This window comes from Bos indicus, chromosome 18 (assembly GCF_029378745.1).
Source record: "Bos indicus isolate NIAB-ARS_2022 breed Sahiwal x Tharparkar chromosome 18, NIAB-ARS_B.indTharparkar_mat_pri_1.0, whole genome shotgun sequence".
NCBI classification, from domain to species: Eukaryota; Metazoa; Chordata; class Mammalia; order Artiodactyla; family Bovidae; genus Bos; species Bos indicus.
The window spans coordinates 11,487,580-11,509,935 of record NC_091777.1 but is presented as its reverse complement, the minus strand read 5'-3'; the positions used below and the strand labels follow the sequence as shown (position 1 = coordinate 11,509,935).

Genomic DNA, 22,356 nt, shown 5'->3' with positions numbered 1-22,356 from the left:
GAGGTGTTCTAAAATGGACTGTGGGGGCAGCTGTACAACTCTGTGAATATACTAAAAACCACCAAAATGTACAGCTATTTAAATGGCAACTATTAACAAATGAAGTTTAAAAAAAAAATCAGATCAGTACTTGCATAAAAAGAACCATTCAAATTTCTTTACTTTTTTTTCATCAGGACCCAGTACCTGATGGATGGTGACATCTACTGAACAGTTACTGCTCAGTCTTAACTTTGGCAATTGGTGTGGGTGGCCTAGGGACACCTGGAGGCGACAATGTTCAATGCACAGCAGGAATTTCATTGATTTAACAGCATGTATTGAGCATCAACTATCCACGCTGAACTGTGATTATGAGAACAAATTCTGAACAAGACGAAGTTTGGGACACCACGATATTTATAAATTTGTCACCGTGTGCGTGAACTGCGCATTGCTTACAGCACTACAAACGGCAGAAGCAGACAGAGGAAGAGGGGGCAGAGGAAGGCTTATGCCTCGACTGACTACCCAGGGCTGCAGCAGGATGCTCCTCACTTTCTTGTGGCTGAGGAGCCCCGAGAAGGGGAAAAATGGACCAAAAAGTGTGCCAAAGCCACGCCCTCCTGAAGATTCAAATGTCAAGTGTTGGTTTCATGTGGTTTGTGTATTTTATTCTGACTATTGAAGTCCTATCAAAAGCTACCCTCTCAACAATTTCCCTGGTAGTCCAGTGGTCAGGACTCCTCACTCCCAATGCAGGAGGCATGGGGTTGATCCCGAGTCAGGGAACTAGATCTCAAGTGCTGCACGGTGTGGCCAAAAACTAAGATCCCACATGGCATGGCAAAAAAATAGTAACTTTTAAAAAGTTATCTTTTCACTTTTCCAAGATTTTTAATAGACTGGATTTATTTAAGTGCTTTCATGGGGAGTCTAAGCTGAAACTTGTTTCCACAGACTGCACTCTCCAAATCAGAAAACATGATTCAGTTAACACAAATCCACTTTTACCAACTTTCCAGGCCTATTGTACATTACACAATGTCAGTTAAATTTTAACTTGCTTTGCTCTAAACTGTTACTAAACAGCCCTCATTATACAATAACTTGCTATATAGACTTATCACATGGAAAAGAGCTGATAAATTAGGCAGTCAATTTGGTACTTGTTATCTGGGATACCCCTAGTAGAAAAAAGTTCAAAATTCCACCTGTTTTCATTTCGATCACCTTGGTGCTAATCTAGGAAGGAAAGGGAAGGGATGGGAAGGGGAAAGTGCAACACCAATGAAAAAGAACCACTTCTGTCAAAATTCATCAGACTATATACACTAAATGAATTAAATTCACTGCATGTATATCATACCTCCATAAAGTTGTTCTTTGAAAAGGAACAGACACCAAGTCAACTCATTTTTTCCACTGCCTGGATCAGTACTTGGCATACAGCAGGTGCTCAAGAGCTCTGCTCAACAAATGAGTTCAGGAAGAGGAGGAAGAAAAGCAAAGCCCACAACCTATACAAGTTCCAGGGCTGAGGACCGACGCCCTCTCTACAGCAACAGTTCCAACTCCAGAGTCGGCAGGCTGAAGAACTCAAACTCAACCGCTCTCATTGTTTCTTATGCTCCCGTTTTTACTATCAGCAGAAGTGGGCGAGCAGGGGCAATTTTCATTTCTAAATATAAACTTTTAACATAGTCAAGATATAACATGCAATTTTTAAGTATAACATTTAACCATAATCAAGAAAAGTGAATTAAAGCCTTATTGAAAACTTTAATAAGAGAATACCTATTCTGACCTAAAGGAAAATCATTCACAATAATCACATGGTCTCCCAAACTGGAGAAAAATCAACTTCCAAAATGTTACACCTTAAAGGGGAAAAATGGGAGGCACTGGCAAAACAAACCATGGATGTGCATCAGGTCAGATCAACCTAGTAAAAGTACATTTTTTTCTCCCCCCACAACATCGCTGACCACCATATAAGTCCCCTGTGTCTAGCATGTTGGAGGCATTTGCCCAGTTTTTCTTGCCCCCACTCTCTTCTACTTAAACTTCTTTACTAAAGCCTATTTCCTTAAGAACTCCCTGCTTGCAGGCAGGAGTTTTCACTTTTCTGTCACAGATGTGGCTCGTGTTCCTGGGAATGCTGTCAAGTGTGGGTGAGGACACAGAAGGGGGACAGGCACTGCTGCTGCAGAGGTGAAAGGTGACCGCCGCTTTCTAAAAACTTAGCAGCCTCTTACAAAAATCAAACATACATCCACCATATGACACAGAAAAATTCTACTTCTAGGTATTTTATCCATGAGAAATGAAAATGTATGTTCACACAAAGACCTGCACGTGAATGTGGTCAACAGCTTCATTCATAACAGCCAAATGCTGGAACAACAAATGCCCATCAAGAGGTGAAGAGAGAACCTGTGGCCCATCCCTACAATGGACTATTACCCAGCACTGAAAAGGAAGGATTCCTACACCACATAGGCAAATGCCAAAAATGCTATGCTAAGTGAGAGGAAGCAACACACAGAGCACTCTATAAAACATAACGAAAATTCTAGCAAACGGGAACTCAGCCTATAATAGTGACAGAAAAAGCAGCTCAGTCATTGCCTGTGAGAGGGATGAGGATTCATGGTGAAGGGTCATAAGGGAAACTTACAGGCAATGAAAATGTTCTCTATCCTGATTGTGGGGGCAGTTACCCTCCTATATACATTTGTCAAAACTCAAAGCGCTAGCTTAAAATTGGCATTTATTGTACTAAATTATACCTCAATATGGTTGACATTTTTAACTAGACACACATCTATCAATAAATCGATGAGGCAGTTGTTTTATAAAAACAGCTCTTTAAGATCAAGGACCACGATACTCATTTTTCTTTTACACGAGCAGAATTCTTAAGCACTCTATAAATACTCACACACAAGGGCTCTTTAAGATTTCATGTTCCATAGCTCAGAGACCCTAACTAGTGGTACACAACACGACCTAAACTACAGTGCACGCATCTGTATTCCGCTGCCTGTTATCACTGTAACCAGCCTCTCTAAGCCTCCAACCTCAGACTGTTCATGCCTGGCTTGGCCTTTACAACTGCCTAGATCCCCTGACATACCCAAACCCTACACTACACAGAGACAATCAGTGCCAACAATGCTGAATCAAAACTAGGGCTGCATTAAACAAAATGCTACATGAGCAGAAACTTGTAAATCCATCTGTTCTACAGGATTTTTCACTTAATGAAATATGCTGGAATCAAACCAACAAAAGCTTGACTACTGAAGGCCACCTGCCAGAAAGGAAAGTGCATCACTTAATCAGAGCTCCATGTTAAAAGACATTTTGGAACAAAAGAGGTGTGACTACATATTTTCCTCTGTTGGTCACTGCCAATGGTCTCGTCAAACACCCTGAAAAACAGAGAGGTGTGTAAGAAACAGGACTCATCTTAGCTGGTACACACACCCCTCTCCTTCCAATTTTAAGGAGAAAGAATATAGAATGTTCCCTTTCATGAATTGCTTTGGTTGCTAATGAAGACCAAAGTTAGAAGAGTTGGTCCACTGTTTACCTTCTCAATTTAACCTTCACCTAACGACCTGCTGAAAAACAGCCTCCTAAGATTCTAATTATGGAGGTATAGTTCACCTGACCAGCCAAAACAATAGATTGAACTCCATTCTTGAATTACATATGTAGATTCTGTTACGATTAAAAGTATTTTATTAGAAAAATAAAACTCAAGACTTCAGAAAGTCTCTTGTATGGTAAACATATGGAGCTCAGAAATCTGGAAAAGAAATTTTACCCCAGTCAGCTCACAATACTGTTTTCCTACAAAGGTGAAGGTCACCAAGCCAGGGGACAGGGTCAGCTGTACAGGACAAAGGCATCAGGCAGTGCTTCTCAGCCCTGACTAACACCTGAGGACCAATTGAGCATCCTCAGGCCACAATTCTGGGTTTCCACGGTGGGAAGCAAGGCTTCACTTAGCATTTCAAATGCTTCCTGTGTGAATCTGATGTGCAGTCAGGGTTGAGAATCACTGAACACAGGGGCACTGCCAGGACCCAGCGATGCAGGAGTGGAAGAAACTAAGCAGACAACTGGGGCGGGGGCAGCACAACTGCTCCCATACTCGGTGAGGGCTCTAAACCACACGCGAGAAACCACGAGACAATCTGAGGCGACTGTTCACGGCCTCAGAGCACCTACTGCTCGATGCACATCCAGAGAAGGCGCTTTTTTCTTTCTACAAAGCAGATGTTTGTAAAATGGGAACTCTTTTAGTGCTTTTAAAGGGTTTATTGGTCATTAACAAGTTAAAGCCCAACAATCAGAAGAAAAACTATAACACAACTAAACTAGAAATAATTTGATAGAAACATTCCACTCCAATGCAACTTTTCAGAAATGTCTTTTCCACAGAGACACTGCTTTGTAACGGAACTCATTTTCCATTGCTCTTTTGACTCAATGAAATCTTTCGCCTCCAACATTCTGGTTTTCCAAAAATAACCCAATTCAAACCAAATCAGTTTACATCCTTAAGCTCATCAACCTATCAAGCACTTGATTAATAATAAGATCTCACTCACACACACTTTTCATAATAATCTTTACTGGAGGGCACTCTACCTTCTTCAGGACTTGGTTCTGGCTCTTAACCATTCTCTCTCCTCTGGGCTGACACCTGGATGTTCATTCTCCCATTAAGCATTCTTCCCACTCATTCTTCCACCTACTCTCACAGCTTCAACTAGGCAGATGAATTCTGAACTCACACTTTCAACTTGGACTGCTAAGTTATACTCCATTCCATATTTCAAGCTGCCAACCCCTAGATTCATTCACTGTTACTTTCTGACTTAACCTTAAAATCAAAAGGCCCACTATTTCCTCAAAACCAGGTTTTGCACTTATGCCAATAGCAAACTTCATTGTTTTTCCAAACTCTTGGATGAGAAACTTGGAAGATTATCTTGAATTATATATACATAACCCAGTTCCTGGGACAATCTCATCAAAACATCAAAATGCTCAAAAGATTTCATTTGGTAAAAACAGCAGCAACTGCATGAATTAAAAGAAGCATCCCAATTAAGTGATGCCGGTCAGGGAGCTAGGACCCTGTTTAATCGGCACATTACTTCTATGAGACAGTGATTCCCCTAGCCTTTTTGGCGGTGGTGAGGAGGAGATGTAAGCAAACAAGGCCCACCACCTCAAGGATGCACACGCACACATTTCGGCACACGATTCCAGGACTTGCAGACACTCTCACGCTCCCTGTGTCCTATACGACCCTGCTACTCAGTGTGGGTCCCAGCCCAGCAGCAGACACACCTGGGAGTTTATGCTGCTCTCAGACCCCAGCCCAGACCTACAGAAGCCAAACATGCCATTAACAGGACCCCCCATTGACTTTTAACGTAGCGTCAGCCTGAGAAGCAGGGGATGCAGCACAGCATCCCAGGGTCCTCCTTACAGCAAGCTGAGCCTTGTATCCTGGACACTACTGCAGGGCTCCCAACTCCTCTCTCAGGCTGGGTGACCGTTTACCACCCAAGCTGGGGGCACCGGCCCACATCAAATGCCCTCCTCCTTTCTCTCTATGTGCCCAAATCCCATTCATTCTCAAGGCCACTCGTTACCCACCTCCTTCACTCCTGAATTCCCCCTGCAGAACCTGCCATGTGCACTGCAGAGTTCAACACACTGCACATCTCAGAACCTGCCCCAATTGTTTCCTATGCCTAGTCACCTGCTGAGTCGCCTGCTCCTACACAGGGTGAGAACACTTTAGGTATCTTCCTGTGCAGCTACAAGCAGCAGCTAACATAGCTGGCCCAGCTGACTTCTCACACTGCAGAACTCAGTTCGAGTCTCCTCTTTGCAAATTACTTTCCTAACAAACCTGAGTTATTCTGGATTTTAACAGGTGATTAGCCTCATTCCCACAGTCAACCAGGGATTACCTAAATGTATAGACTGTGTTATGTCTTTCATAAATTATTCATCAATATTTTGCGCACTTATTACATTCCAGGCTCAGGGAATGTAACAGTGAACAAGAGAACGCCTTCCCCTCACTCATCTTCCACTCTAGTAAAGGGAGAGAGAAAATGAACCAAATAGCTGCTAGGATATCAGATGAAGGGGATCAGGTGTTAAGTGCTCTGAAGAGAAAGCAAGGCAAGAAGGTGGCGGGGGTGCAGCAGGCTGCGATTTTAAAAAGGGCAGAAAAGAAATTCAAAAATGAAGCTAACATTTCATTCTTTCACTATATTAGCTGAAGCTTAACTCACAGAGGCATTAGAGCTGGAAATCTCCAATTAGGTCAGAAAGTCTTTTTCCCTGAACATAAACAGAAGTAAATGGTGGAACGTCATCTGCTATTGCCAGACATAAAACAATTTTAACTTCACTGACTCAGTGGACATGAATTCTAGCCAACTCCTGGAGACAGTGAAAGACAGGGGGAGCCTGGTGTGCTTCAGTCCATGGGGTCGGAAAAAAGTCGAACATGATTTAGTGAATGAACAACAACTTTAAGATTACTTCAAAGTATGGTATTTTAGAGCATACTCTCAGTTTCAATTATGATCCTGCCAAATGAAAAATAATACACAATACAAAAGAGGCAATAACTTGAAAATATTACCATTTGTAGCCCATCAGTCCAGGGGTCACAAAAGAGTCAGACACAACTTAGCAAGTAAACAACAACAATGCCATCTATAAGGTCTGGTCCTAGGAAAAATGCAAAATAAACCAAGCTGTCCACTTTGAAAAACTAAAATAAATAAAGAGGGCACGGAGGCAGGCCTGCCTGAGAAGACTCACCCACTCCAAGTGGCCTGGGGCCAGGGAGCAAGCGCGTGGACAGAGGGGGTAGCGTGCTGCAGCAGAGACAACTTATCTGTGCTCATTTTTGTTGGCACACAGCTGAGTTAAAAAAATAACCAGTCGGGGGGGGGGGGGTGGAAATAACCAGTGGGCGAACGATGACACTGGCTGAGATATCTAAGATGACAAAGGTAGGAAACACAAAACATAACTGAGCCAGTAAGCCAATGGAAAAGCTCTCTTTCCACACTCACCAATGACATACTCAGGCTCTCCACCTGGGAAGGTAGACAGCTCTGTGGCTCTGGAATTTGGAGATAAAGGCATTTGCTCAGACCAAGTCAACCAAGGATCAATGCTCTGGACCACTACGGGGAAGGCTACCATGAAGGTATTTATTGCATCAGTAACGGTCCTCTGATCTCAGCTAAACCTGTTGAGAAACAGCCCAAAGAATGAAACAAAACAGATTAGCTGATATACAGATGAGTCGCCTGGATTCAACAAACTATACAACACGAATAAGGAGAGTCACGAAACCCTTCAAGAAAGCCTAGAGGTCACCTGAATTCTTAACGCAAGAACTGCAATCCATCTGAAAACCTCAGGAGCAGCCCACCTCTTTTGCAGCAGCTCTCTTACTATAAAGGTATGTCTAGGGAGGGCAAATCTGTGCCTTGTGGTTCCTGCACCCTGTGGTCCTGACCTTCACTCCCAGGACTAGAAGTATGTTCTGCCAGACAACATCTGTGTGCTGTGCCCTCCTCCGCCAGGCAGGGCCATGCGTTCCTTCCACCGCTCGGGCACTCTGCCCATCCGGGGCCAGCAGCCTGCAGGCCTCCAGGAAGAGCTGACTGACTGGGAGGAAGAACAAGGCATCCCCAGCACCAAAGTCCACAGGGCCCTCCAGGCTCCTGTGCAGGACAGGCTTGGGAGTCCTTCCCTTCTTCACAGGGAAGGGAGGAAGCTAACTCAGATCTATGCTTTCAACCAAAAAGAAATCAATGGCAAAGAAACAAAATGGCAACATATTTTACCTTCTGTCCATTTTAAAAAGAAAAGAAACTCATTTGTTCAACATGTGTCAGGGGGTGAGAGGCCAAGTCTTTCCAAACTGAGCTGTGGCAACTCTGTGTCCAAGACCAGTCATGGCTAGGATATTGCTACAGAGTCATTGTGAGTGAAGTTCAAGTTACAGCCAGAGAAGCTTCCAGCCAAAACTAAAGAGACTGCTCAAGATTTTTTTTTTTTCAAAGCAATCTCTTATCTCATTTTCATGGAATAGAACTCCAGTCACACATGGAAAAGAAAGTTTGTGCTCCTGGCACTTAACTCACACTGTGTAGTGTGGCATGGAAAAGCCAAGAATTCAGTAAGAACCAAGATGGAACCAAGAGTGTTACTTTAGCACCAATTTGTGAAAAACTGGAGACAAGAACTTCAAAGCTGACAAATCCATGACCAGCAACAACAACAAAAAAAGGCTGCAAGAATTTCCAATGGCAAATTGGCTTAATGCTATGCCCCAATTCTCAAAGACGGCAGACAGTCATAGTTAAACGGAGTTGGGGCGAAGCCCGAGCTGCCCCCACACTGAGAGTCCTATCTCACCACATGGCACCCAGCAGTTTCTAATGGCTTTGGGGAATATAATACAATTTAGAGCAAGAGTTGGATAAATGTTTGCGGAGAGGAATTTGTCCATCAGTTTAGCTACTGAACTTCCAACAAAACTGAACTCTCAGGCTCAAGACCCAGGGTGGCACGTCTTCAAAGTGGCAACGTGTCAGGCTCCTCAGTCGGTTCTGTTTCCACAAGTCACTCGATTCAGGACTAAAATTACTAACATTATCTTGCAGAGGGCCACAAACTGGCGTCTTTTGTTGTTGTTCATACCTAACCTAGACTGAAAATGTTTTTAAATGTCCAAAATATTACTCAGTTAATTCTATTCATGGGAAAGGGCTCTGCAGCTTAAGGGGAAAGGCGGCAAACAAAAGCATGCAGAGGCTCTGACACCTGTGTCAGGCTGAGGCCCTGGGGGCTGAGGGGACACAGCTGGGGGCCTAATCAGGGGTCCCTAGTCAGTGGGTCTGGATGGCCACCAGGATGCCAGGTGGTTCAACTGAGAAGACCACGACCAAGGATCATGACTTAAGAAATACTACTAGAAATACTACTATATAAAATGGGCCTTCCCTGATAGATCAGCTGGTAAAGATCCGCATGCAATGCAGGAGACCCTGGTTTGATTCCTAGGTGGGGAAGATCCGCTGGAGAAGGGATAGGCTACCGACTCCAGCATTCTTGGGCTTCCCTTGTGGCTCAGTTGGTAAAGAATCCTGGCCTGGAGAATTCCATGGACTGTGTAGTCCATGGGGTCACAAAGAGTCGGACACAACTGAGTGACTAAGCAAAGCACAGCACAGCACATTGTGTAAAATGAGCCCAAATGTCTAAAATTTAAAGGGAAGCATTTAAAAATATTAACAGAAGTCATCTCAGAGTCATGATATATGGGTGATATATTTTCTTTACAATCAAGGAATAAATGCTGGTTTTTAAAGTTGCCCCCCTCCCAAAAAAATTAAAGAGAATATGGGCAGAAAGTGAAGAGAAACTAAAGAGCCTCTTGATGAAGGTGAAAGAAAAGAGTGAAAAAGTTGGCTTAAAACTCAACATTCAAAAAACTAAGACCATGGCATCCAGTCCCATCACTCCATGGCAAACAGATGGAAAAACAATGGAAACAGTGAGAGACATTATTTTCTTGGGTTCCAAAATCACTGCAGATGGTGACTGCAGCCATGAAATTAAAAGACGCTTGCTCCTTGGAAGAAAAGCTATGACCAACCTAGATAGCATATTAAAAAGCAGAGACATTATTTTGCCAACAAAGGTCCGTCTAGTCAAAGCTTTGGTTTTTCCAGTAGTCACGTATGGATGTGAGAGTTGCACTATAAAGAAAGCTGAGGGCCGAAGAATTGATGCTTTTGAACGGTGGTGTTGGAGAAGACTCTTGAGAGTCCGTTGGACTGCAAGGAGATCCAACCAGTCCATTCTAAAGGAAATCAGTCCTGAAAATTCATTGGAAGGGCTGATGCTGAAGCTGAAACCCCAATACTTTGGTCACCTGATGCAAAGAACGGACTCACTGGAAAAGACTCTGATGCTGGGAAAGATTGAAGGCAGGAGGAGAAGAGGATGACAGAGAATGAGATGGTTGGATGGCATCACCGACTCGATGGACATGAGTCTGAGCAAGCTCTGGGAGGTGGTGATGAACAGGAAAGCCTGGGGTGCTGCAGTCCTTGGGGTCGCAAAGAGTCGGACACGACTGAGCAACTGAACTGAACTAACTGATGTCCCCATATGACTTCCCTAACAACTCTATCCAATTATCACTGAGGACACTCAAGGGCTATTTGCCTTGCACTAATCTGCCTCAGATATCCCCAAACATCCTACATTTTCCCTGCTCAAAGTTTTAGGGTTTAAGGTGCTGAAGTGAGCAGAAAAAACATTCTGAGATCTAGAGGAGAGCCAGCAGAGGACACCTTTGCCACCCTGGGGAGGACCCCAACCGGGCCTAGAACAACCACCTCCGCCAGCAACCCTCACAGAGCCTGTGCTTTCAGACACCCACCACCACCAAGGCTGAACTACCAAAGTCCTTTGTCCCCCAACCCCCCCACACCGTCCCAGCATCCCACCCTACACACCAGGCAGTCACCCACCGAGCACAGGTCTGTCTCCCAAACAGGCCGCAGGCCTAAACACTCTGCTCTTCTGCATGTGCTCCCCACAAAACCCCATCCCTGAGCTTCTCTGCCCAAATGTCGCCTTTCTAAGAGAGTCGACTGGCTTCTCCTGACGCTTCTTCTCAGCTTCCCCTGACGCTCCCCTTTCCAACCCACATAGCACTGCCACTCCCCCCACCTCCTCCGCACCCTCCCCAAGCTCAAGTTTGTGGCCACCATGAGCCTGCAGGATGGTTCTGCAGGGCAGGCAGCATGAATGCGTCACCCTCTTCCACGCTCTCGCCGGGGTAAGACTGGCCGCCTCACCACCGCCACCGCCTTGGCACCCAGTTCTGAGTTCTCAGGGGCTCCCCAGGCCCTGCAGCCACAGAGCCATCTCAGACTGGGTATCACCCAGGCCCTGCTTCTGGGAGCCGGTCTCCTGCCTCCCCTGCCCTTCCTCCAGACTCGGTCTTCAGTGTGGAATGGCCCTCTGCATTCCTGCGACTATCTGATTAGTGTGGGTGTCTCTCTCCACAGTAAGCTCCCTGGTAAGACGGACAATGCCCATCTCTGCTTATCACTCCATCCTCAGTGCATGGTACACAGCAGCCACTCAATGACTTGCTGAACGAATGAATGAAAGTTTCTGACTATATTGTTCACACTTCTGTTACAGGAATTACCACCCTAAAAAGGGGATTCACCAATTAGCCTGTTTCTCTCTCCTACTATGCTGTCAACTCCCAAAGCACAGATCTCTTTTCAGCTCTATCCTGCTAACGCCTGGCCACCAAAATTCTTTGTTTGAGCAATCACAAAAGATATAAAGTCCTTTATATGTAGTTCTGAATAAAAGTGCCTGGTATATTACAAATTAATTCCAAAGACACAGAATACTACCCTTGGAAGACCTGACTTTGCATTAGAAGTGGTGGAATATGATTTCTGGGGAGAGGAAGCAGACATGAGGAGTGGGCCAGTTCTTTAGGATTTGTTTTTCTTTTCTTGCCACTGCAGTATTTCAATAAATACAAAGGGGACAGACCAAACATGAATCACCTTATTGACAGATATTTTATGAAAAAATCTTTCTCAATCTTTTTCAAATATTTCACAGTCTAACTTGCTTTTTGATCAAATTAATATGTAGTTTTAAGTTTTTTAACATAAAAATACTTCATGTTTTAATTTACCACTAATTATTTTCTTAATGTTACTAAGCAAAATGTATCTCCCACTCTGCCTCCAAATAACTAATGAATTAAAGATTTTCATCTTTTAGAGAATTTCCTGGTGGTCCAGTGGTTAGGACTCCATAGGTCACTGCAGGGGACACAGGTTTACTCCCTGGTCAGGGAACTAAGATCGCAGTGTGGCGAAAAAGAAAGAAAGAAAGAAACAAAGTGGGGAAGTGAGGAAAGTCTGATTTTGGATAAGACAGGAGAAAGTCCAGGTTCATTACCCAATTCCCCACTAGTCACCAAGGCTGATGACCTACTAACCTCTCAAACTAACCAAAGGTTTGTCCTCTCAGGGGTCTTCTCTAATGCAGAGTTGACCAACAGATTAGAATGTGAATCTGAATCAGACCTTTTTTTTTTACAATATAGAAATTGGACACCATGACTGCTATAATTATGGGGTTGAATGTGTTCAAAATACCATTTCTTAAAAAAAAAATTTGTTCAGGCATTTTAATAGTCATAGATTTCTACAGCACTTCCACAGTTCTCAGTATACTGGGTCACAGAGAACCACTTTAACCTCCAGAACATCTGCTCCATCCCCTGGCAAAAGCCAATAAAAATAAGAAAAAGTCTATTCTACCTGAATACACAGCTTCAATAATTTTAGAAACAAGAGGTGCTCCAAAAAGTCCAGCCCACTGACTATACAGTTGCGTGCATGCGAAAGTCACTCGGTGTCGCTCAGGGTCCGACTCTTTGAGACCTCATGGGCTACCCATATCCAGTCCATGGACTTCTCCAGGCCAGAATCCTGGAGTGGGCAGCTGTTCCTTCTCCAGGGGACCTTCCCAACCTAGGGGTCAAACCCAGGTCTCCCGCAGTGCAGGTGGATTCTTAACCAGCTGAGCCACAAGGGAAGCCCAACCATCTGGTTAGAAGACTGCATTATGAGACAAGGGAACAAAAACAGTGTCAGAATAGGAAAGGCACACCAGACAGACCAATGGGACCAAGATCAGGGAGGGGGCAGTGACTTTTTACTTTAAATGTGTCTGTTTCAGAAACTCAAGTCTTAAAAAAAAAAAAAAGAAATTCAAGTCTTTATTTTGTATTTTAAAATCAATGAACAAGATTTACCAAAATGCACTCTACACAGAATCTAGCAATTAATAATTAGTAACAGACTGGTTGTTGCTGTTTAGTTGCTAAGTTGTGCCCAACTCTTTGCGACCCCGTGGACTGTAGGTTGCCAGGCTCTTCTGTCCACGGGGTTTTCCAAGCAAGAATACTGGAGTGGGTTGCCATTTCCTTTTCCAGCTCTAAATAATTACTTAAACATGTAAACCTTTATTTCATTCATTCGGTCATTCCATAAACCTTCTCTGAGAACTATCATATGGAAATTGCACTGTGAAACGGCAGGCCTTTATCGGTCTGGCCAAGTATAAACGACAGAGGCTAGAAGTCCAAAACCTGCTCTTAAGTCCCCGATAGCGCCTTTCACGGCCACGTGACTTCAATCACAACCTCCTGAGTCTCACTTTACCCATCTGTAAAATGGTGTAATAGGAATACATTACAGGGTTGCTTAAGGATCATGCCAGCCACAGCACTTCACAAACCATGCAGTTTATAAACTACACAACCACTCCACATGCTGATCGCTGTAATGTTTCATTTCATAATAAATATGCTCCTCCTTGTCCAATCACCAGATCTACCCCAAAGGCCTACTCTCCAGGTCTCAAATAAACACACACATCTTGGTAACCATCCAAGGAGAATTACCATTTAAATATTAAGAGACAGAAGTTTTCTACAACATCAGGCAAGAATCTCCAAAAACTCAAGAATTAAACGTCATTTTCAAATTCTCTTTTATATCCTCCCAAGTGCTGTTAAAAGTAAAAAGACTGATATTTTCAGGAAAAAATAGAGAGTACATACTTTAATGATGAAAGTCTCTCAAGAGGCATTGCTTCACTCCTCTGGAGTTATAAACTGTCTAAAATAGGAGAGACACATAAGAGGAGGAAAACTAGAAATGCTCTTGACGGTTACCAGAATACCAAATAAATTAACAAGTTGGCCCTAACTAAATTTAAATGAGTGTAATAAAATTTAAAATGCATCACTTATATCCAGAGAAAAGGATACTATCTTTATGTGAGAATAATTAAACAATGTAGACTAACTCATAGCCCAGCTGCTGCTGCTGCTAAGTCACTTCAATCGTGTCTGACTCTGTGAGACCCCATAGACGGCAGCCTACCAGGCTCCACCGTCCCTGGGATTCTCCAGGCAAGAACTCTGGAGTGGGCTGCCATTTCCTTCTCCAGAAGCCGAATCAAAACTCTCCACACACAGCCATGTATTAAATGTTCTTGGGTGGTTCTGGATGTAGTTCACAAGGCCCATGGCTTGCAGCAGACAATTTATACAGAGATCTAGCTTTAGTCAACATATTTTAAAACAAAGAATACTTTTGACTTGTACTCACAATAATGATAAACGTCTATTTTCCTGAACAGTGAGGAAAGTAAATTAAGAAAATGGTCCAAAAAACCATCCCCACCACTTCCAGTGCATCCAATGGCTCTCATGGAACTACAGCTCGGGAGAGGGGTGAGGATGGGGGGGTGAGGGGGCTATTCATGGGACTCCTCCCTTCCCTCCCCAGCCAGCTCATCCACAATAACAGGTCTGTAACATGAAGCCCTCTATTTTGTTCAGTCTTAAATGCAAGGTTTTTTTTTCCCTACATTCAGTGTCTTACAGCAAGGCATGCTTGAAATCTCTAATATTATTCAAGTTACATTTAATTTTTTTTCCACAGTAGCTCCAATGACAATATAAGTTTGCAGCTATCACGCTGATCTTTTGACACTTTAAAGACTACTTTGCTAGAAAAGAGCACTGGTATGCCAACTGTGTGCATGTAATACACACAGATAAAAAGCAGCATTTCTCCATAAAACAAGTACAAGTGGGGAAACAAAACTGTACTACCATCAGAGAGAGAAAGGCAGGCAGCTAGGTGTAAAACTTGGATACCAAAGGCACAAGAGTGGGGCACCAGTCTTTCTACTAGGAGGTATTTTCATTTTCAATGCACTACTTGTGAGACTCTTAAACCAGAGAGTGTAGGCTTATGAGATGGTGAGATGGTCCTTGAGCTGATAATCAGAAAAATAAAGTGAGAACTGACCTGAAGAATGACAACCAAAAAAAGCTGCAGACAAAGCCCAGGAGGGAGAGGCCTGAAGAGGGAGAGCAGAGGAGCAGCCCTGGGCTAGCACGTGGTCCGAGCACCTCGTCATCTCTCAGCTCTCAAGGCAGCCAGAGAGGGCATGTCCAGGAAGACTGGCTGTGTCCTGCCCACCCCAAACCACACTTCCACCTCTACACCTCAGCAAGCCTACTCCCGGGAGAGGGCAACCCGAGCACAGGGTCTTTCCAGACAGGGAGCAGCATGGAGCTATTGGTTTCTCGGGTCCTCTGCTGAAAATGGGGTCACGACTGAGGAGCTTTCAAATAGTCAGAAAGTGGCCCACTCATGCAAAGTCTACGCTCTGAAGACTCCACCTTGAGGCTTACGACAGATCCTACAGTGCCTGATCCTTGAAACAAATAGTACTATAAACCTACCCCAAGGGCTATCTTTATTTTGCCTACACTCAGTTCTTCCTCCAGCCTGCACTGACAGAAAAGATCACAGAAAGACCTATTGGGAGATCACGTCAAAAAACAGGAAAACTGCAGTCCAAGCACATGCAAGTCTTTGGAATTGAACATCTACACTGCTGAAGTAGCACTAAAGTGACAAATGACAGTAATCCCATGGCCCAAGGCCAGGAAATTCCACTGCAAACAGATTTATCTGTTTTGTGCCACAGTGATTCTTGCCTGTGTGGCAGTAAAGAGAACTGTGACAGCGTAATTACAAATTCAAAAGCAAGCGCTTCCCACTGGTTTTCATACTTAGTGTATTGTCAGGAAGAAGTGTCCTCAGCAACCACCTTCAATGTGCCACTTGAAAAGCCAGACCTCTTAACAGCAAGCACTTGCATGTCTGACATTTGTAAAAGCACAAACAAACAAACAAACAATCTTGATGTAACTACTTCAGGTTGAAATGATACAACTTTTCTCAATTACTTGAATATTATAGTCTGAGCACAGCACAAAGTAAATGTGCCACTAGGCCTGACATTAAATAATCATTAAGCTTCGGAATTTTTTTTCTTCCTTTAGTTTTCCTATGTGACCCACTATTCAAGTCATGTTAGTTCTACATTCAAAAAAATGTGAAATAAACGTCCTAACTTTTGCTCTGGAGAGGAATTTAGAGTGAGGCGGGTCCACTTATTACTTGCCATCACTTCATCACTTGGTCCCCACAAGATGGGCTCCAGAGCGTGAGGGGAGGCCCTGGATGGGGCTCTCACCTCCACTGCTGGTCTGCAGGAACCACGGAGGAGATCATCAACTCAAACTTTAAATAGCATATCTAGTGCAAGGACCTGTTTCAAGATTTTGCTGTCACTCTACAAACGAACACCAGTATCTCCAAATATCCTATACTTCAAATAATTTTATTTACTTCAGCTGCTCACTATGAAACGCCAATAAAAATGCTTCTCTTTGGAGAACTACTAACACAGCTGTCAGTTACAAAGATATTCAATGCTTCAGTAACACTCTACCATATGCTCAAAGTTGGATCCAAGAAATCCCACAGTGTAAAATAAGGGGCCACATTATTTTAACCTAGGTAAGGAAAAGATTGAGGTGAGCCCGCTGCAGAGGACCAGGACAGGAGCAGCCACATGATATTCAAATAGGGTGTAAGAAGCGTTACTGTAGAGATTTCACTAAGAACAGCTGCAACGATCACAAACGCTTCTTCCAGTTTAAGACAGCACTGGTCAGTTCAAATTAATTATCCCAAATCATTTCATCAGTTCCCTCGTGACAACAAATATTAATTAGAGATGTACTTTCACCTCAATTGTCAAAGTTCATTATTTGGGTTTGTTAAAATGTGTTGAAAGCTATCCGCATTAGAAATGTTTCCAAGTTTTTCAGTTTCACGTCAATCCAGGGAAAAGGGTTCAATCAATACTATGGAAATAGGATATAGTCTATAAATGTTTTATTTTTTTTTTCTTTCTTTTTTTTTTATGAAGTGTATGTATATATATATATAAATTATAATATTTTTTATATTTTGGGTCAAATAAATATTTTTTTTCTTTTTATCAACTGTAACCTTAAAAATCCAATTTTAAAATAGGACCCTTAAAAAAACCTAAGAAAAAAATAAAATGAAATAGAGCCCCGACTGCTAATCTGTGGTTGTTAACCCCCACAGTAAACACGTAACATGCATCATCGTGCTTAGCACAGGGTGATCGCTCCATCAGTATTTGTATGAATGGCAATGACCAAGGCAGTACCCTTAGGACAGGAGGTAACTGAATAAAACTGAATTATTAAAACGCTCAGCCTGACTTATGCAGGATCCAACCATTAAATCCTGTCACATACATGATTTCATTACCTGTTTTCATTACTACTCTTCTAAAAAGAAAATTACGAAAAGTATGAGAAATCATACCATTTCCTTTCCTACCTTCTCTATGCTAGAACTTAAAAGCATTTCAATCATACTTTAAAAGAATAAGCCCAAAGTGTTGCTAACATTTATGTTCAGCTAACTGTTGCCACCTTAATTTTCCAAAGATGTACAACATGCAGGCAATAATGCTGTATAAAACAAACACTAGGACAAGGAAAGCAAACGAAATTACAATCACGTTTACATATTATCACTGCTCATTAACATTTCAATTTTGCCCTGCGACGGGTGCTTATGATAATGAAGTGAATTATGCCTAAACATGCTTCTTTCATTTCAAAATCACTAAGACTATGACCCATTCGTTCACAATGAACCTTGTACCTATTTTGTAGCTATTTATCTTAATATTTAAGTTGAGAAAAAGGCAAATACTAAATTTCTTAAGAAATCTTTGAATTACACACGTAAAACTTATTCAACCACTAAGCCTTTTTTTGTGCATAGAACTTTACTGAGTTACTTTCAAAAGCAGACGTACTAGTGAACAAAAAGTTAAAGGCGGAAAGTTGTAGAGCAAACTGAAGCGCCAAAAATTTAACAAAATTGCAGCTTCCTGTTAAGATCTCATTTTTTTTTTTTAATTATCGCGTCTTAAATTCCGCGACACGCGTTAATTACAAGTTATTAAAACCTACTCCATTCCCAAAAGGGCAACAAAAACCAACTGCTTAGAGAGAGTTATGATTTACCGGCCACCAGTTTTCCAGTAGCTACTCCGTTCCATTTCCCTATATTTAATACAAAGTTAATACTACAGCACACAGTTGATACAAAAAAGTGCAACAACTTCCAGGGAGTGGAAGTCGACAAATCAGTGGTCTACACAGCAAGCTCGACAAATAAGACCACATGCTGATTTTCAAACAGAGCAACTGTATTTGGGAGAGTAGGGAGCACTGAGTTCAACTCTAAACTATCTCCCTAAAAGCGTGCTCGTTCCTCTTTCTTTCCACTACGGGATTATCTTAAGTGGCCCCTAAGCCTGAGAGACCGCTCTGACAGTGTGCGTTAGTATAGTGTCAGACGGGCTGAAACGGATTCATGCAAAGCATGTCACTCAAAGGCAGGTATTAATAAAAGTATAGTCCTGGCGAGTTATTTCGAGTCCCCTTTGCAACAGTAACCTTAAGCTGCTTCTCAGTCACTTGAATCTAAAAGCCAGAAAACCAGCAATCTCACTCACCCCCACCCCACCCCACTCCACCCCAACCCCGGCAACGGGGTCAATCAAACTGCGAAAGCAACCTTTAGTGCCACGGGGAAAACGGTGCACCCCCAAATCTTGGTGGTTCGCTGCGGGCAGAGAGGCAACCGGAGGGCGTGGAAGGCTCTGCCGCTCCCGGGCCTCCCGAAGCCCCTCGGCCGCCTCCCGGGACGGCCAGGGCCCCATCCTTACCGCCGGCTCGCCCCGCGGTCCAGCCCTGAGGTTAACCCCTTCGCACCCCCCCCCCCATACCCTCTCCAGGCCGGCCCGGGCTCCCCCTCTCTGCCGCCCCCACGAGGTGGGGCCCGGCGGGCTCGGGCACGGGCCTGGCCGGGCTGAGGGCGGCCGAGACGCGGAGGCAGCGGGAGGCTCGGGGCCTAGTCCCGGGGAGCGTGTCCCGGCGCCCTCCCCCACTCCCACACGCTCGTTCAGAGCCGGGGTGCGCCCGCCCGCCCGTCCGCCCCGGCGCCCGCCCGCCCGCGGCCTGGGATCCCTTCCCGCCGAGGGCGCCGGCTGGCGGCTACCTGCGGGCTGCGGAGGGCCATGGCGGCCCGTTTCAATGAGCCTCGGCGCTCGTCCGGCTCCTCACGCTGCTTCCCCCGCCGCCGCCATCTTCTCGCCCGCACATACACACTCGCATCGGCCGCCGCGCCTGCGCACTGGCCGCGCGCCGCGGGGCGTGGGGAGGCCGGGCGCGCCGGGCCTGCGCTGCGCATGCGCAGCCGACAGGTGGGCGTGCGCGGCGGGAGCCGGCCTGGGGTGGACCCTGAGCCCGCGCCCCTAGGCGGATACGGCCCCGCCCTCTGCAGACCCTAGCTGCCGGGCCGGGAGGGAAAGCGCGGGGGACGGAGGTGATAACGCCGGAGCGCCTGGTCTGCCCGAGCTTCTCACCACCCCGGAGGCCACCTGGGCGGTGCTTGGCGGGACTCGGGAAGTCCGGGCCGGGAGCTGCGGCCTGAGGTCGGCCCGGTCCGCCGAACCCTTGGGCCGGGGTCTCCGAAGTGCGAGCTGAAGATCTCAGAGCAGTTGCGTTTATGGAGGTCGCATCCACCCATTCTTATTTGTTCACTTTTCATTCATTCCACAAACACACTGAGCGCCTGCACTGTGCCACGCCTTTAACTAGGCATCGGAGAATATTTAAAAAAAAATAAAAACGCACCCGTAAAGCGTTTAGGATTGGGGCCTGGCAAATGATAAGCATCCAGTGTTACCTATCACACACCTACATGCATGTGTGCAGACAGACCAGTTTTCGGGTCATTGGTTCCAGAAACAGTGAGCCCCACCTGACCATGCAGGGTACCACCTGCTTCGGCCCCTCCAGCTGAGTCTTTGGGTTCGTCACCCGTGAATGAGGTTAATTAAATTTCTTAACTCATAAGATTTATGTAAGGAGCAAATTAAATGAGTGTGAACACACTGGCAAAAAAATTAAAAAAAAAAAAAACTTTAAAAAGCTAGGGAAACAATACTGTTGTACCTATGCTGATATTAAAACCACAGGAAAAAAATCTACCTATATATAAAGACAAGGAGGGATATGAAAACCCATTGATGACTTATAGTGGTTTACATCTAGTTTGTAACAGCATGTTTTGTTTGTTTTAATGGTGGCACCACTTGATTTCAATACAAGGAGATACATGTGAAAAGGGAAATATGAGCAAGCATTGTGGGCCTGGGCTTCCCTGGTAGCTCAGATGGTAAAGCATCTGCCTGCAATGCAAGAGACCCAGGTTCGACCCCTGGGTTGGGAAGATCCCCTGGAGTAGGAAATGGCAACTCACTCCAGTATTCTTGGCTGGAGAACTCCATGGACAAAGGAGCCTGGCAGGCTACAGTCCACGGGATTGCAGAGTCAGACAGGACTGAGCGACTAACACATTGTAGGCCCTGCAGTCCTTAGCAGGCCCTTCCCTGGTGGCGCAGACAGTAAAGCGTCTGCCTGCAGTGCGGGAGTTCAGTTCAGTCTCTCAGTCGTGTCCAACTCTTTGCAGTGCGGGAGACCTGGGTTCAATCCCTGGGTTGGGAAGATCCCCTGGAGAAGGAAATGGCAACCCACTCCAGTACTCTTGCCTGAAAAGTTCCATGGACTGAGGAGCCTGGTAGGCTACAGTCCATGGGGTCGCAAAGAGTCAGACACAACTAAGCGACTTCACTGCCTTCACTACTATACTTGCAATGAGAGCCAGGGGAGGAAAGCACAGTCAAGAAAGACCTGAAAGGGACTTCCCTGGTGGTCCAGTGGTTAAGAAGGCACCTTCCAATGCAGGGACACAGGTTCAATCCCTGGTTGGGAAACTAAGATCCCACATGCTGTGGGCCTTCGTCCCACAACTAGGGAGCCGGCACACTGGAACAAAGTCCTAGCACAGCCCCACCAAAGAAAGCCTGAAATAAAATCCCAACACCCGCACTCTGGGCTGTGTGAATTTCAGCAGGTAAACTTTCTGTGAATTTTTTGTAAAAGGAGGTGTGGTAAGCAGAGTCATCCCATCCCCAAAATGTCCACTTTCCAATCTCCAGAACCCGTACAGATGTGACTTTACATTGCTAAAGGGACTTTGCTGCTGCTGCTGCTAAATCGCTTCAGTCGTGTCCGACACTGTGCGACCCCAGAGACAGCAGCCCACTAGGCTCCTCTGTCCCTGGGATTCTCCAGGCAAGAGTACTGGAGTGGGTTGCCATTTCCTTCTCCAATGCATGAAAGTGAAAAGTGAAAGTAAAGTCACCCAGTCGTGCCCAACTCTTAGCGACCCCATGGACTTCAGCCTACCAGGCTCCTCCACCCATGGGATTTTCCAGGCAAGAGTACTGGAGTGGGTTGCCATTGCCTTCTCCAAAAGGGACTTTGCAGATGGGGTTAAATTGAAGACTTTGAGATAAAGAGATTAAATGGGTGGGACCCATGTAAACACAAAGATCCTTAAAAAAAGAAAGAGGGAGGAAGCCAGAGAGTCAGACAATCAGAGAAGTTAACAACTAAGTGAGGAGGGAAGACAGAGAGAGTGAGAGAGATTTCAAGATGCTAGGCTGCTGGCTTTGAAGATGGAGGAATGCAGTTCTAGAAGCTAGAAAAGACACAGATTTTCTCCTAAAGCCTCCAGAAAGAAGACAGCCTTGCCTACAACTTGTCTTCAGCCCAGTGAATCTTCTGACCTACAGAACTGCAAAATAATTTGTAAACCAGTAAATTTGTGGCCACTTGTTACAGCAGCAACAGGAAATTAACACAGAGGAATATACAATCTACTTTGCAAGCATGTTGCCAGGAGGAAACTACTGTATTTAGCTCATGGAATATGGTGCCTAGCACTTTTTAACTACCAATCAATTAGTGATAAGGGACTTTTTATTAAATCCCAGGGAAGGTATGAGTTTTCTCCAAGGAGGTAACATTTGAGCTAAGCTTTGGTAACTATGTCTTCAGAGGGGCCCCATATTTTCCCATCTAAACCAGTGGCTACATGGTCTGACAAGCAGGAGTTACTTCTTGGGTCCCAGGGGTTAGACTATTTCAGTTAGACCTATCCTACCTGGAAAATTATTTTCTGGAGCTCTGATAGTATAGAAGAGTACCGGTAGCTGTGTGACCTGGGGCAAGTACCTACCTCTCCGGACCCTCTGTTTCCTCCTCTGTAAAACAGGAGGGATGATACCTTTCAGGAATGTAATGGAAATGAATACAATAACAAGAAAACATATGTAAATTGCTTAATA

General features: G+C 44.7%; 1 protein-coding gene across 1 annotated transcript in view; it reads right to left on the bottom strand.

Annotated features, from left to right (window-relative positions):
* USP10 (ubiquitin specific peptidase 10) overlaps positions 1–19,285 on the bottom strand; it is a 63,206-nt gene extending 43,921 nt beyond the window's left edge. The window contains exon 1 of the mRNA XM_019979364.2: positions 19,158–19,285. Coding sequence (XP_019834923.1) covers positions 19,158–19,178 — 21 coding nt within the window. The 5' untranslated portion in view covers positions 19,179–19,285. The remainder of the gene's footprint in view (positions 1–19,157) is intronic.
* Positions 19,286–22,356: the final 3,071 nt, after the last annotated feature.